Source organism: Diadema antillarum, unplaced genomic scaffold (genome assembly GCF_040938485.1).
Source record: "Diadema antillarum isolate AM-2024a unplaced genomic scaffold, OU_Dant_1.0 seq00002115_RagTag, whole genome shotgun sequence".
In the NCBI taxonomy this organism is placed as follows: domain Eukaryota; kingdom Metazoa; phylum Echinodermata; class Echinoidea; order Diadematoida; family Diadematidae; genus Diadema; species Diadema antillarum.
Window position 1 is genome coordinate 387447 of NW_027272756.1, and position 15864 is coordinate 403310.

General features: G+C 42.8%; 1 protein-coding gene across 1 annotated transcript in view; it reads right to left on the reverse strand.

The window, feature by feature from the left end:
• LOC139713977 (GDP-fucose transporter 1-like) overlaps positions 1–5169 on the reverse strand; it is a 204674-nt gene extending 199505 nt beyond the window's left edge. The window contains exon 1 of the mRNA XM_071625703.1: positions 5006–5169. Within this exon, the coding sequence (XP_071481804.1) occupies positions 5006–5169 (164 nt within the window). The remainder of the gene's footprint in view (positions 1–5005) is intronic.
• Positions 5170–15864: the final 10695 nt, after the last annotated feature.

Here is a 15864-nt window from a genome sequence, read left to right on the forward strand (position 1 = left end):
GCCGCTCAGAGTATACGGGCATTTCATCACTACGCACAGCAACTAAGCTTTGTGCTACAGCTATAGACAAGGCTGAGAGTTTGAATGATTTCTTCCAATCTACGTTCACTCATGAAAACCTGCACCAAGTTCCACAGAAAGGTCCATCACCATACCCATCAATAGGACACCTACATATCCACAGGACAGGAGTAGCAAAGCAACTACTCCAACTTGACCCTTCCAAGGCAAGTGGTCCAGACCAGATTCCTCCCCAGCTCCTAAAGATCATTGCCCATGAGATCGCCCCTGCTCTCTCCTTTGTCTTCCAGCAGAGCTACAACTGTGGCATAGTCCCACCCCAGTGGAAAGAGGCATTAGTTACCCCAGTCTACAAATCAGGTGACCGGAGCGATCCTTCCAACTACCGCCCCATTTCACTCACCTGTATATGCTGTAAAGTCATGGAGCACATTGTACTCAGTCATGTATCGAAGCATCTAGCAAGAAATGACATCCTTACTGATGCTCAACATGGCTTTCGCCAAGGGCTTTCTACAACCACCCAACTCTCGTCAGCAGTACATGATTGGTCCTCTACCTTACAAAAACGCAGCCAGATTGATGTAGTCTTCTTGGACTTCCAGAAGGCATTCGATCATGTGCCACACCAACGCCTGCGTACAAAACTCCAGTACTATGGAATTTCAGGAGACTCTCTCAACTGGGTCATGTCCTTTCTCAGTGAAAGGAAGCAAGCCGTAGTAATTGATGGTACACAATCCTCATGGAGAGCTGTACCATCAGGAGTCCCCCAGGGATCTGTGATTGGCCCGACTCTCTTCCTATTGTACACAAATGACATACAAGATGATATTCAATCCTCCATCCGGTTGTTTGCGGACGACTGTGTTGTCTACCGTGAGATTGTGACTGACGATGACTTTCACTTGCTACAGCAAGACCTTCAACTACTATCGGCCTGGTCCCAAAACTGGCTCATGAACTTCAACGTGAAGAAACGCGGCATCCTCTCAATAACCCGCAAATGCACTCCCAGTATTTATCAGTACCTCCTTTCCAGTCAAGTAATTCCCACAGTCAACGAGTACAAGTATCTAGGTGTGACGGTTACGGCTGACCTTCGGTGGAACAAGCACTGCCAGACCATCAGGCACAAGGCAAGCCAAACCCTGGGACTCATCCGCAGAACCCTGTCTCCATGTACTAAAGAAGTAAAGGCCAGAGCCTACACTGCACTAGTCCGTCCACAACTAGAATACGCCTCTGCAGTGTGGAATCCTTTTACTTTTATTAATATCAACTCACTCGAGCAAGTACAAAAGTCTGCAGCCCGTTTTGTCCTATGTGATTACAGCCCAACATCATCTTCCACAGCCCTAGTAACAGCACTCGGATGGGATAGCCTTCACTCTTGCCGCCTTCTTGCTCAATGCACACTTTTTCACAAAATCCAACATCACCTGGTTGCCATGCCCCTCCCACCCGATATCACCCCAGCTAACTACATTGGAAGACAAGATCACCAACTCAAATACACAATCCCTAGATCCACCATTGACTCCCACAAGTATTCATTCTACCCAAGAGCCGTAAGACTATGGAATCGCCTGCCGGGACCCGTAGTAAGCACCGCCAACCCAACATTATTCCAAGGAGCTGCTTTGCCCATCCTCAGGGCAATGCAGCCTCCTGCTGGATCAGCCACTGTGTAAGAGGATCGACGCTGTTTTTACTCGCACTGAGCACCTATACTCACATTTTATTGTATGATAGTGAGACATCTATACACTGAATGACACCCCCTCATGACACACAGTTCGAGTTCATCCCAGTATAGCTTCATGTACAAGCTGCTTCAAGGGATTACCACATCAAGGTATCAAGGTAAACATGCATACAATATATTGTATTGTGGGTCTGAATTTTAAGACTAGCAACCTTGTACATTGCATTGCAATTGCAATGTACAGACACCTGGGGGGCATTTCATGAAGCATTTTTGTCTGACAACTTGTCGGACAAATTAGCTCCCAGCCAATCAGACGCAAGGATTCCAGTAGCTTTTAACACTTGGTCAGACGAAATATCTGACAAAACGCTTCATGAAATGCCCCCCTGTGGTGAATGCCCCATGTATAGTCTTTGAATTCAGACATTATTATGTACATATTAAGGGTATTTTCTCATTTTTTCTGTTAGTGGATTTCTTGGAGCACCCCCTAATCTTGATCCTCATACATATAATACAAATGTCTGGGGAAAAAAATTACACTTTTGTCCGGCGTGTCACGATTATCAGTATATTTGTCACTAAGCTACTCCACTATATTGCCCAACTCAAACCAGGCTTACCCACCTTTTACCCATGTTTGCCCATGTGGACCCCACATGGGGTTGTTGGCAGGGACATAGTCTCGCCCATTACATTTTCTGTCTGTATACATTTTCTGCATCAAGATAATTTGTAATAAAAGTCCTGTGAAAATTGGAATTGGAATTCAGACTTTTCTATCTGACATATCAAGGTCTCGTAAATGCACGCACAGCTTTGTGGAGTAATAGTCAATAAACTACAATGTAGACCCAAAATTATGCAATATGGGTTCTCTATTGTTGGATCCATTGTCAAGTTTTACTTCAGTACAAAACAGAGGACAGCAAAAATATATCACACTCCTGAAGCATGTGGCAAGTCTGCGACAAGCATGTCATGTGAAAATGATGAAAATCTGGCAAGCATGTCATGTGAAAATGATGAAAATCTGGCTTACATCCAATGGCCTTAAACTAAATGATGATAAATCTGAGTTTCTGTTATTGGGATCAAAGCATATGTTAAGCAAAGTTGATTATCAGTTATGTCATGTCAACATCGGTAGCACTTGCATTACTCCGTCGAAAACAGCCCGTAATTTAGGTGTCATATTTGATCAGGAAATGTCATTTCGAAGTCATGTAACTCATATTCAGCGGAATGTTCGATATCAGTTGCGTAATTTAAGTTTCATAAGGAAATATTTGTCTATATCTGCAGCTGAGATACTTATTCATGCTTTGATTTCTTCTCGGTTGGATTTTTCGAATTCATTGTTGTGTAATCTTTCAAAAAAAGATGTCACAAAACTTCAACGGTTGCAAAATTCTGCTGCCCGATTGTTAACTTTTACTAATAAGTTTGATTCCATGTCACCAGTTCTCCGTTCCTTACATTGGTTACCTGTAGAAAAAAGGATTATTTTCAAGATTCTGTTATTAGTACATCATTCAGTTCATTCTTTTTCCCCATTATACATAAGTAATTCTGTTCAAAGATACAGTCCGACACGAAGGCTACGTTCATCATCAGATGCCTTCTTACTCCAAACACCCAGAGTAAAACATGGGTATGGTGATCGTGCTTTTTCCGTTATGGGACCAAAATTGTGGAATCAGTTACCTCTTCAGTTAAGGGAACTGTCATCGACAGAGTCATTCAAATCCAAACTTAAAACTTATCTGTTCCTTCCATACTGAGGACTGTAATTGCTGTATGTCATTAATATTGGATCAATATTGTATTTTTAATTGGTATATGTTGTATTCTTTATTTGGTATATATTTGTTTTTGTTTACCATTTTCTTATTTGTTGAAATGTTTGAATATGTATATGCATGTAAATATATTATATCTTTTTCATTTTTGAAGCGCTATGAGCACTGAAAAGTGGACCTGTGCGCTATACAAGTAGCCACTATTATTATTATTATTATTATGTGGCAGTTCTGTCGCCGCAGCAAATTTCATTTCTTGAAGACAGGAATATATTCTGCCGCAGACTCTTTGTCACACTGAAAGAATATGCGGCAAGGCTGTGTCAAGTCTGTGGCAAAGCTAATTTGCATGTGAAAATGATGACTGTCTGTGGCAGGTCTGCCGCAGGAGTCTGCAGCACGCCAAAAACTTTCCTATGGGATTGGGATTATCTTCTGAAGGATGCCATAGAAATACAAACTGTGATCAATATGAGATCACTACAAAGTGTGTACAGTCAGATTCAACCATTGACTGAATCGCAAGAAACATGTAACGTCTGTGTTAATTGATTTTAACGTGAAAAATTCATCATTTCGAGGATTCAGAGACAACAAGCTCAGTCAGAGAGAGGCCGCGGCAAGACTTCCATATACCCCCCGCTATGTGTTATGTATAAGTAACATGAAGAAGTTTAAGTAACTTTGGGATTAGGATTAGAGTTTACTCACTTTAGGATTAGGGTTAGGATTAGGATTAGGGTTAGTTTTATATCTAGGTAACATTGATATCGGTGTCCAAGGGTAATGCAGAATTCAGAGGAAGTTCATACTATTAATGTGTATAATAGTGGGGGTACATATGGAAGTCTTTCCGAGGACGGAAAATGTGTTCGCATACCGCTTTGAGCTGAAGATTGACTTTTATGCCATATAACTGGAAATCAGGCACCCGATGCACCATAGCGCCAGACATTTGCGAGTTACAGCGCTATACTAGTGCACCTGTATAGTGTTAGTGTTATAAAAACATCATGAAAACTTGTGATAATTAAATGTCAGATGTGAGATTGATGAGAAGTGAAGAGCCTCATCTTGAGGACCCCGAGGAGAGTCCCTCATGAGGACACCGCAGCGGAGCTTGGACATTGTAACAGTTACATGCTTATGACTATGTGGGGCGACTTCCGTACTGAGTGGGTTTCCCCGTCTGGACAGAGTTGTGAACATTTCAGTGGAACTGTTGGGGAAAGATCAGAATCCATGGCATGACAAGTCCCACAAGACCTAGACTAGAAGGTACGTTAATGTAAAAGAGAGAGAGGGGGAGAGAGAGAGAGAGAGGGAGAAATGGGGAGAGACTTGCGTAGCACGGAATTGGGCGAAATTGTAACATCAAATTTATACAGAATTTAGGTTAATTATTTAATCGGCATTTAGCACGAGGATTTTGATTTAAGAAAAACATTCGACATTGGATGACTTTCCTTACCAGTAGGCACAGACGACTAAAAATATTTTCGAGTATTTCTTTGCGCTACTGAGAGACGCTTGCTGTGCACCTGCTGCGAGTGCTGGAACACTCCCGACACTGCTAGCTTTGCTAGAATCCCGCATACCGACAGCGACGGCAGCACCTTTGGTACTGTCAGCCATAGTTCCACGAGAGTACGTACTGGTCATTCCCAACGCAACCACGAAAGCAGTCGTCGACGTTCTGTCCGCAAAGCTTTTGCACCTAAGTACAGGTATCTCTCGGCTGTGTCACAAAAGGGCTGCAGAATTTGAAGACGTAGTGACGTGGTATGGTTATACGAATTGAATCTTTTTGATTTCCATGAATGCTTCACGTCACACATCACGTAATCGCAAACAATGCCGCTGTATGTTAGTATATCGTACGGTCCGATCCGCGGTGCGGTACACATTTAACGTACACATCAAATGAAAGTGTACAATGAAAGAATAATAAAAGCGCACTGCGCGTGCGCTTTTTCAGCTCACTATTTTTGTACTCGTGTAGGTGTCAGCATACAGGCCATACGACTTCAGTAAACTACTTAGCCAAGTAAAATCCTAAGCTCAATAACAGACTTAACTTAAGTATGGATTTGAATACCGGCCCAGTGTCTCACCTCCCTGTGTGGTGTGTATACCTGAGCTAGAGAAATTATGTGAAGGTGCGTGCACGTGTATACCACGGTGAGATTCAGGGGCGGATCCAGGAATTCCGTAAAGAGGGGGCGCGTTTACAAAATTAAAGGGGGGGGGGGGGGGGGGGGGGCGCACGCACCCCTCCCCCATTTTTTTCTTTTTATTTCTTTTGTTTCAACAAAAAATAACGGGGGGCGTGCGCCGGTTGCGGTCCTCCCTGGATCCGCCCCTGGATTTGGTTTTACATGTACCTCCGCCAAGGCAGGTCGAGGTTATTCATACCGTTGGTTTGTTCGTCCGTGTGAAAAATACAACTCAAAAAGTAGTGAACACATTTGGATGAAACTTTCAGGAAAGGCTCAGAATGACACAAGGAACAGGTGATTGAAATAATTTTTAGAAGTGATCCGGTAATTTTTATGGATTTTATGAAGGAATTTCGATTTTTTTTTTTTTTTTTTTTGCCGGTATATAGGGTCAATGAACTTGGGAGTTCAAGCTGCGTATTTCTGAGGTTTTATTTCCTACGCGCAGTGGCGTATCTAGGGAAAACGGCGCCCGGGGCAAGCGCGAAAATTGCGCCCCTAATTTCTGAAAAAGTGTTCAACCCCAACCCCATCCCGGTAGGCCGAGTCCACATGATATGCTTTTTCAAGCGCTATAAAGGGGTCTTTTGAGGGTGATTTAAATGTAATGAATTTTGATAAATTTTGGCGAGCGAGCGCAGCGAGCGAGCCGAAAATTTTGGTATTTCAGCTTACAAAACATGGAATTCTTGTCATTTTTTGCTAACCAAATCTTACAATTCCAATCAAGATATTGTGACGGCCTTATAGATAACGATTTACACCAACAAACTGCATGAGGAATTTCAAAAGTACTCTAAACTAGTACGCGCGAGTTAGCCGAAATTTGTATATTTCCACGTCATCATCACGTTTTGTTCTTATCTCTTTTTTCTTTCTTTTTTTATAAATTTTGGCGAGCGAGCGCAGCGAGCGAGCCGAAAATTTTTGTATTTCAGCTTTCAAAACATGGAATTCTTGTCATTTTTTGCTTATCAAATCTTACAATTCTAATCAAGATATAATGACGACCTTATAGATAACGATTTATACCAACAAACTGAGGACTTATAATATTAGTACTCTAAATTAATACGAGCGAGTGAGCCGAAATTTGCATATTTCCGCGTCATCATTACGTTTTGTTCTTAACTTTTTTGATTTGTTTTTTTTTTTTGCGCCCCCCCATATGTTCGAAACCATTGGTGTCCTCTCTTGATCCAATCGACGATCGCTTCAGAACGAATGAAATTGCAGCCGCTGCTCCTTGTAACATTTTTCCTGCTTAATATAAAATGACATGTGTGAACACAATAGACATTGTCATTTTGTGCGCGTCATGGTCACGTTTTGTTCTTATCTTCTTCTTTTCTTTCTTTTTTTGATAAATTTTGGCGAGCGAGCGCAGCGAGCGTGCCGAAAATTTTTGTATTTCAGCTTACAAGACATTGAATTCTTGTCATTTTTTGCTTATTTAATCTTACAATCCTAATCAAGATAATAGTGACGGCCTTATAGATAACGATTTATACCAACAAACTGTGGAATTGAAAAAAATACTCTAAATTAATACGAGCGAGTGAGCCGAAATTTGCATATTTCCGCGTCATCATTACGTTTTGTTCTTAACTTTTTTGATTTGTTTTTTTTTTTGCGCCCCCCCATATGTTCGAAACCATTGGTGTCCTCTCTTGATCCAATCGACGATCGCTTCAGAACGAATGAAATTGCAGCCGCTGCTCCTTGTAACATTTTTCCTGCTTAATATAAAATGACATGTGTGAACACAATAGACATTGTCATTTTGTGCGCGTCATGGTCACGTTTTGTTCTTATCTTCTTCTTTTCTTTCTTTTTTTGATAAATTTTGGCGAGCGAGCGCAGCGAGCGTGCCGAAAATTTTTGTATTTCAGCTTACAAGACATTGAATTCTTGTCATTTTTTGCTTATTTAATCTTACAATCCTAATCAAGATAATAGTGACGGCCTTATAGATAACGATTTATACCAACAAACTGTGGAATTGAAAAAAATACTCTAAATTGTACGAGCGAGTGAGCCGAAATTTGCATATTTCCTCGTCATCATTACGTTTTGTTCTTATCTTGCTTGATTTGTTTGCGCCCCCCCCCCCCCGTATGTTCGAAACCGTTGGCGCGTTCTTTTGATCCAATTGGCGATCGCTTCAGAACGAAAGAAATTGCAGCCGCTGCTCCGTGAAACATTTTGCTTGCTAAATATAAAATGACATGTGTGAACACAATAGACATTGTCGTTTTGTCCCCGTCATCATCACGTTTTGTTCTTACCCTCCTTATTTATTTATATAAATTTTGGCGAGCGAACGCAGCGAGCGAGCCGAAAATTGTTGTATTTCAGCTGACAGAACATGGAATTTTTGTGTGAACACAATAAACATTGTCATTTTGTCCGCGTCATCATCATGTTTTGTTTTTATCTTGTTTGATTTGGTTTTCTGCCCCCCCCCCCCACCATTCTCCCTCCCCCCCTTTTCCGGGCGAGTTTTTTCTTTTTCTTTTTCTTCTTCTTTTTTTTCTTTTTTCTTTTTTCTTCTTCTTCGTTTTTTTTTTTCTTCTTCTTTTTTTTTCGTTTTTTTTCGTTTTTTGCGCCCCCAAGGAGTGGCGCCCGGGGCACGTGCCCCCCTTGCCCCCCCCCCTAGATACGCCACTGCCTACGCGCACTATCAATCTAGTTGTTTTTTAGGGGGTAACCCACCAATAACTGCAACAGCAGGAATTCAACTGCAGTGCAAGTCCTGGAGGCCTCCTGAACACCATAGGCCTGCTAAAAAGCCCCTCAAAATCCGGCGGAGCAAAATAGTAACATTTCATTAATATGCAAATTATTTACTGAGAGAAAATTCATTTATCTCGGCTTCCCGTTATCCGATTAAATGTAAGATTTAAATGCATAGACTTACATTTGCTAGGTCAGTGAACACGATGTATGCCTTTTCGAATGGGTCATACAAATAAAATCTGCATAAAATGCAAATTAGCGGTAACTGTAAGACTACGCGTAGAACAGCAGTAATCATTCATTCATTCATTCATTCATCATCGGCTGTTTTTCAGTCAGTCCGGCATAATGCATGTTTTCCATGTTTTCCATTCCATTATATGGGGACGAGGGGTTGAGTGGGTAACTTTTGGCACCTCGCAAGGGGCTTTGTAGGCCTCTATATACTTTAAAGTGCGATGTCTCCTCTATTAATTACATTGCAATTCTTGAAAACAAATTGCCCTTTGCAATAGATTGACTGATTCATTGAAAAGTGCCCTTATATACGGCACGATCAATTTTGAAAACATGTACGCTTGGAACATATTTCGCGTTATAGAATATTTTGTTTTCTATAGTGCCACATGAGGGACGGTTATTTTTTGGCACATCCCAAAGGGTTGTCATTCAATCAGTGCACCTTCTTCATTACGTAGATCTTGTAAAGCAATGCTTTTTCTATTGTTCCGATAACTTTTCATTTACATAAAAGTGTTGTATTCCCGGTACTACTTTAAAACCATGCAAGCTAGAATAACTGTATTTCATGCGTTGATAATATTCGTGATTTTTAATAAGGGGACGCGAGCGAAGGTGTATGAATTTGGATACTTGCCATGGCATCGCTTTCATGAATGTTCACCCTTTTGACAATATTATGATGTTATATAAAGAGCACTGTCTCCTCTATTGATTACATTGGATTTCTTGAAAACGAAAGTGCCCTTCCCATACAGCACGTTCGAATTTTGAAAACATGTACGTTTGGAACATATTCGTAAAGCAATGCTTCTTCTATTTTCTATGATTTTTCATTTATATAAAAGTGTATTTGCTTTATTGAAGGAGCTATACCTTTATAAAACCATGCACGCTAGAACAACATGTATTTGCGTTGATAATGATACACATGTTTTTTAATAAGGGGGTGTGAGCGTATAATTTTGGATATTTCCCATTGCATTGTCTTGCAATGTTCACCCTTTTGACAATATGGATATTGTAGAGCAATGTCTTTTATATAAATTACATTGCATTTCTTTAAAAAAAAGTGCCCCTGCTATACGGCACATTCGAAATTTGACAACATTGAACGTATACGTTTTGAACCGTATATCTGATCAGGGCAATTACCCCCCAGGGCAATTTATTCCCCCCGGCTAAAAATGTTAGAGTAAAGATTAGGGTTATAGGGTTACGTTAGGATTAGGTTCGGGCTTAGGATTAGGGTTGGGGTCAGGGGAATGGTGCGGGGTAATTGCCCTTATAGACCCGTTCGGAACATATTTTCGCGTTATTTATGTTTAACGTTTTCTATGTTGCCATGCGCATGAGGGTGGGGATTTTTTTTTGGCACATCCCAAAGGGGTTGCCATTTAATCTAATGGGCATCACGGGGGGGGGGGGGGGATGCGCTGGTTGCGAACACTCTGAAAACACAAATGTTGAATTAGCATTTAAAAGGGCCGAGGAGTGACAACATTTTCAAAGTGTTGGTTTTCCTGCTAGATTCAACATTTAAAATGTTATTTTAAAAGTTGGATGCAACACTTCAAAAATGCTGTCACTCCTCGCAGCCCTTTTAAATGTTGATTCAACATTTGCGTTTTTAGAGTGAACCCACCTCCCTTTCAGACCCTTTAAAAAATACCCGTTCAGTCTGCGAGCGACCTCAAAGCTGGACGCTAAATAATTATTCTTTTTTTTTCTTTTCTTTTTTACAACAGGGACAAAAAAAAAATTGGAAAAAAAAACCGCACCCCGGGCTCTGGCAGCACTGATTTCATACATATCAATTAACAGTAAGCAAATAATCAACGTTGGTGAAGGTGATGGGACAAACTATGCATATCACTTCCGAGGCGATCTGGATGTATATAGCTATCTTTCCGAAGCGCAGCTGAGGAAAGATAGCGTACACATTCAGATCGAAATGGAGGAGGGGGGATGGCCTGTACAATCACCCCCCCCCCCCTGAAATTTGAGGGAAAAATGGAGGAAGCAGAAATGTAATTGTATCAATTTTGGTATATTGCATGACGTTTGTACGCCCGCCTCCAGACAGGTAACAGAGCTGAACAGTTACCTATAGGATAATGTATACATGATTTTCGCTCGCTCGCAAAGACAGTATAATATCGACATTATATGGCCCAGACGTTGACAACGTCAAATAGTGTAGGCCTACATGTAAAACATGTAAATTTCACCAAAAGTGCGCACCAGATCGCTTAATTTCAGGTCTGAAAATGCAAAATCTTCCTCGTCTGAGAGGGGGGTATCCCCCCTCCCACACCCTCCCCCCACTCAGTCGCTCCGCTCCCTCGCACAGATATTCCAACTCCAAGTCCCTCCCCCACTCACCATCATTAAAACAGAACGATGCAACTGGGATGATTGCTTTATCGACTTAAATCAAGAAAATAGAAAAATACAATACCTACAGGAAGATAATGCCGGTATGCTATTACATACAAAGAAATGGACATCCATATTATTACCATTTTATTGAATATATTTGGACATTATTCAGGGCTATATACGTCTTTAAAAGGGGGGGGGGGTCAAAATCACCTGTAAGTCAAGAAGAAAGAATATCTAAAGATAAGAGAAACAACGACAAAAATTCTTCGTTCTTTCAAGGTCTGATTTTCCGCCAAAAGTCGGCTGACAAGCAAAACAAAAACAAAAACAACCCCCCAAAAAGTCTTCATATTTTTGCTGCCATTCCCTTCATACTTTATATTTCATGCAAAGAGTGGTACATTCGATCCCTGTTAAGTGTGTGTGTGGGGGGGGGGGGGGCAAGCTTCCCCCACCTCATCCGCTGGTAAAACATAGAATAAAAAACTTACCAAAATGGTAATTCAAGGGCTATAGTAAACTGCTTTTGAAATCGACATGAAAGGGGGATCAAGAAATAAGATATTTTTCTAAGATTTCTTTTAACCATAATTAAAGAGGTATATAGCGTTAAACATTGTTCAAAAAGTCCGGAGCCGACAAAATATTGCGATTCAGCGTGATTCCTGGTTGGCATTCTGAATTAAGCAGGATGTGCGCTGTGTACTCAGAACATCCGAACGGCAAAAAGAGTCGCTGCAATGTTGCGCAATGTGATGAAGAATGTACACCTTTGTATACCTTACGCTTCGTTATATCAAAGCTAGATCATTTATGATTTTGCAGTGTTGCTTTACATACTAGTCTATATCAAAATGCCTTGCATTGCCAATAATAAGACTTGACCTGGGCTATTTCCTAACTTTTTCATGTATATAAAACACACACACACAAACACAAACAATAATATTAAAGGATGTTCGAAAGTGCAGATTTTGGATAATTATTCTTCCCCCCATTTGTCACTTCGACGCCCCCTCGCTGGTCATACCTCCCCAAATCATGAACATAAACCGACACCCTTGACTACCAGTGGCGGATCCGTCCCCCCCCCCCTCTTAATTTCCAAAACGAAAAAATATAGCTACAAAAGGCAGTTTTTGGACTACAAAAATGTCAAAATTTTCAAGCTCGCTCGCTCCGCTCGATCGCATTTAATTGCTATGCCATTCTCCTGATGTTGCTGCCAGTAATTGCCAGCAGTTGCGCCCGGTGCGCCCCCTTATTCCAAAGTATATAGCTACAAACGGCAGGTTTGAGACTGGAGTCAAAATTTTCAAGCTCGCTCGCTCCGCTCGATCGCATTTAATCGTTATGCTATATTCTCCTGATGTCACTGCCAGTAATTGACAGCAGTTGCGCCCGTTGCACCCCCCTTAATTTCCAAGGCCAACAAAGTAAAGCTATAAAACGGCAGTTTTTGGACTGTAAAATGTCAAAATTGTCAAGCTCACTCGCATTTAATCGCTAAGCCATTCTCCTGATGTTGGTACCAGTAATTGCCAGCAGTTGCGCCCGGTGCGCCCCCCCCCCCCCTTTATATCCAAAGTGAAAAAATACAGCTACACAAACGGCAGTTTTGTGACTGTAAAATGTCAAAATTTTCAAGCTCACTCGCTGCGCTCGCTCGCATATAATCGTCATGTCATTCTCCTAATGTTGCTGCCTCTAATTGCCAGCAGTTGCACCCGGTGCGCCCCCCTTAATTTTCAAAGCGAAAAAATATAGCTACCACCGGCAGTTTGGGGACTGTAACATGTCAAAATTTTCAAGCTCGCCCGCTTCGCTCGCTCGCATATAATCGTTATGTCATTCTCTTGATCAGTCAGTCCGCAGCGCGAGCGAAAACGCACGTATTTATTCAAGTCGTATGCACGGCTGAGCGGTGCTTGCATACGTAATGAGCAGATACATGGTCATGAATAAATCCGTGTAGAACGAGTATTTCTTGTCAGTTTTCGACACTTTTGATATGGACTGAAAGAGAAAACGGAAAAGAAGAATATAGAATATCAAAATCTCTCTCGAATTCGGTAGGCCTATTGCATTCAAAAATATTCCTTCACGTTTGACGCCAAAAAACTAACCTGAAATCTTTCATGCCCCTCTAAAATAATATGGTGAAGACTATGTCCGCTAAAGTATATAGTATTGTAACGGGTTGGTAGTCTGCTGCCGCCTACGTTAGGAGAGCTGCTGGGTGACAAACTAGGACAGGCAATCGAGACAGAGATTGAGCTGTGATAATCGGTATAAATCTACACGAATCTGGTTTGTATGACAAGTCGATTGTAATTATTTGATTATTTGATGACATGTGAGACTGCTGATCAATAAAGCATTGAGATATTGACGTTAAACTGATCTGAATTCAAGAATCTTTGTGTGTCAGTCCGATGAACGCTTGTGGACGGCGTGGCTTTGCATGTGTTGAGTGGTGAAGTACGGGGAAGTGCCGCGTGGTGTGGGCGGTCGTTACATTGGCGGCAGCTGCGGAATTGAGTTTTGATTGATAACGAGCTCGATTGAACCCAGGTACATAACTAGCCCACAATGGCTTCTCCGTTAGGCCGTTTGGAATATGTTGCCATAGATATAGAAGAAGGGGATTGTTTGACTCAATTGGCAGGGGATATTCCTGCTCAAGTTGTGTATCATTACAGTGATATCGATGAGTCACTAATTACCGTGGATGAATACGTAAGCATGAGCATCCCATATGTGAATGGAAGGAATGGACTACCCACTAGCCCAAATCCTCGCATTTATAGGCCTGGAGAATATCGGTACTCGCTTGACATGCTACCTCCAAGCACAATGTTGAACAAGGTTGAGCATGGCGAAGGATTTTCAAGGCAGAATTCGTTCACCAGTGCTGATGCGCAAGGAAGCATTGGGACGCACGAGAGGGAGACAACACAAGCACAGGAGCCAGTCGGTATGCGTGCACATGCATATGCGCACGAGGAGATCACCCCTACATTTGAACAGCGCACACGAAGACCTACGCACAATGTATTTATAGCGAACCATACGCCTAGGCCGACGCACGATGCATTTCCCGAGAGCGCTACGGGAAGATCCACACACGATGCGTTCATCCAGAAGAACGCTACACCAAGACCAATGCATGATGCGTTCAGCCACATCCCTAAGCAAAGACGGACGCACGAGACATCAAACGAGACCGCTACGCAAGGACCAGCGAATGATGCGTTTCATACGAGCATTGCGCAAAGACCAACGCATGATGTGTTCATCCACATCCCTACGCAAAGACGGACGCACGAGACATCAAACGAGACCGCTACGCAAGGACCGGCGAATGATGCGTTCCTCACGAGCACTGCGCAAAGACAAACGCATGATGCGTTCATCCACATCCCTACGCAAAGACGGACGCACGAGACATCAAACGAGACCGCTACGCAAGGACCGGCGAATGATGCGTTCCTCACGAGCATTGCGCAAAGACCAACGCATGATGCGTTCATCCACATCCCTACGCAAAGACGGACGCACGAGACATCAAACGAGACCGCTACGCAAGGACCGGCGAATGATGCGTTCCTCACGAGCATTGCGCAAAGATCAACGCATGATGCGTTCATCCACATCCCCACGCAAAGACCAGCGCACGGGACGTCAACTGAGACCGCTACGCGAGGACTGAGGCATGATGCGTTACCCACGAGCATTGAGCAAAGACCAACGCATGATGCGTTGCTCGCGAGTGTTGCGCGAAGACCGATACGTGGTGCGTCACTGGAGAGTGTTGCGCCAGGGCCAACGCACGATGCGTTCCTCCGGAAACGCGCTACGTCTAGACTAACGGACGAGATATTACGCGAGAATGCCACGCCAAGACCAACGCACAATGCGTTACTCGAGAGCGCTACGCAAAAACCAATGGAAAAAGCGTTCTCAACGCACGGTGCGCAAAGCTCGACGCTTAAGGCGTTCCTCACTCACGATGCCTCAAACTCGACGCACAGAGCGCTTCATGAAAACGATGCGCACGATCCAACGCAAGGGAAACTTTTGGACTCAACGCCCGATACATTCTCTCATTATGATGTGCAGCAACCCAACGCTACACAAGAAGAACAAGGACAGGCCCTGACTCACGATGGAGCCTGTTTCCAGCGTGGATGCATGACGCACGGTGCGTCATCTCTTTCTTCCGGTGAGAAATTCACGCTTTGCGTCTTCCGGTCATAGAGGCATCACGATGCAAGAAGAAAGGGAGTCGACTCCAAGGATTAATTTGTCAATGGGACATGCACGAGACGAACGGACACCCTACCTCTCCCTGAGAAAACTCTAACGGCTGGTGCTTGTAACAGATCTGTGTACAAGCCAGGCAATTTCACTGGACAGGAACCACTTGAATCTTACCTCCATCATTTCGAAGTGGCGGCCGAGATTAATGCATGGAATGCTCGGGAAAAGGTCCTGTTTCTGGCCGCTAGTTTGAGGGGTGAGGCCCAAAGCGTTCTCAGTGAACTTTCTGATGTTTAGCGCAATGACTTTGTGGAACTGGTCTCTGCCCTGAGAGCACGGTTTGATCCTGACAAACAGCTTGAAGTGCTTCGCCTGCAGGTTAAGAACAGGCGCCAAAGGAAAGGAGAATCCTTAGTGGAACTGACGCACAGCATTAAGCGCCTAGCAAGACAGGCTTTTCCGAAGGAACAAGAGAGTCTTCAAA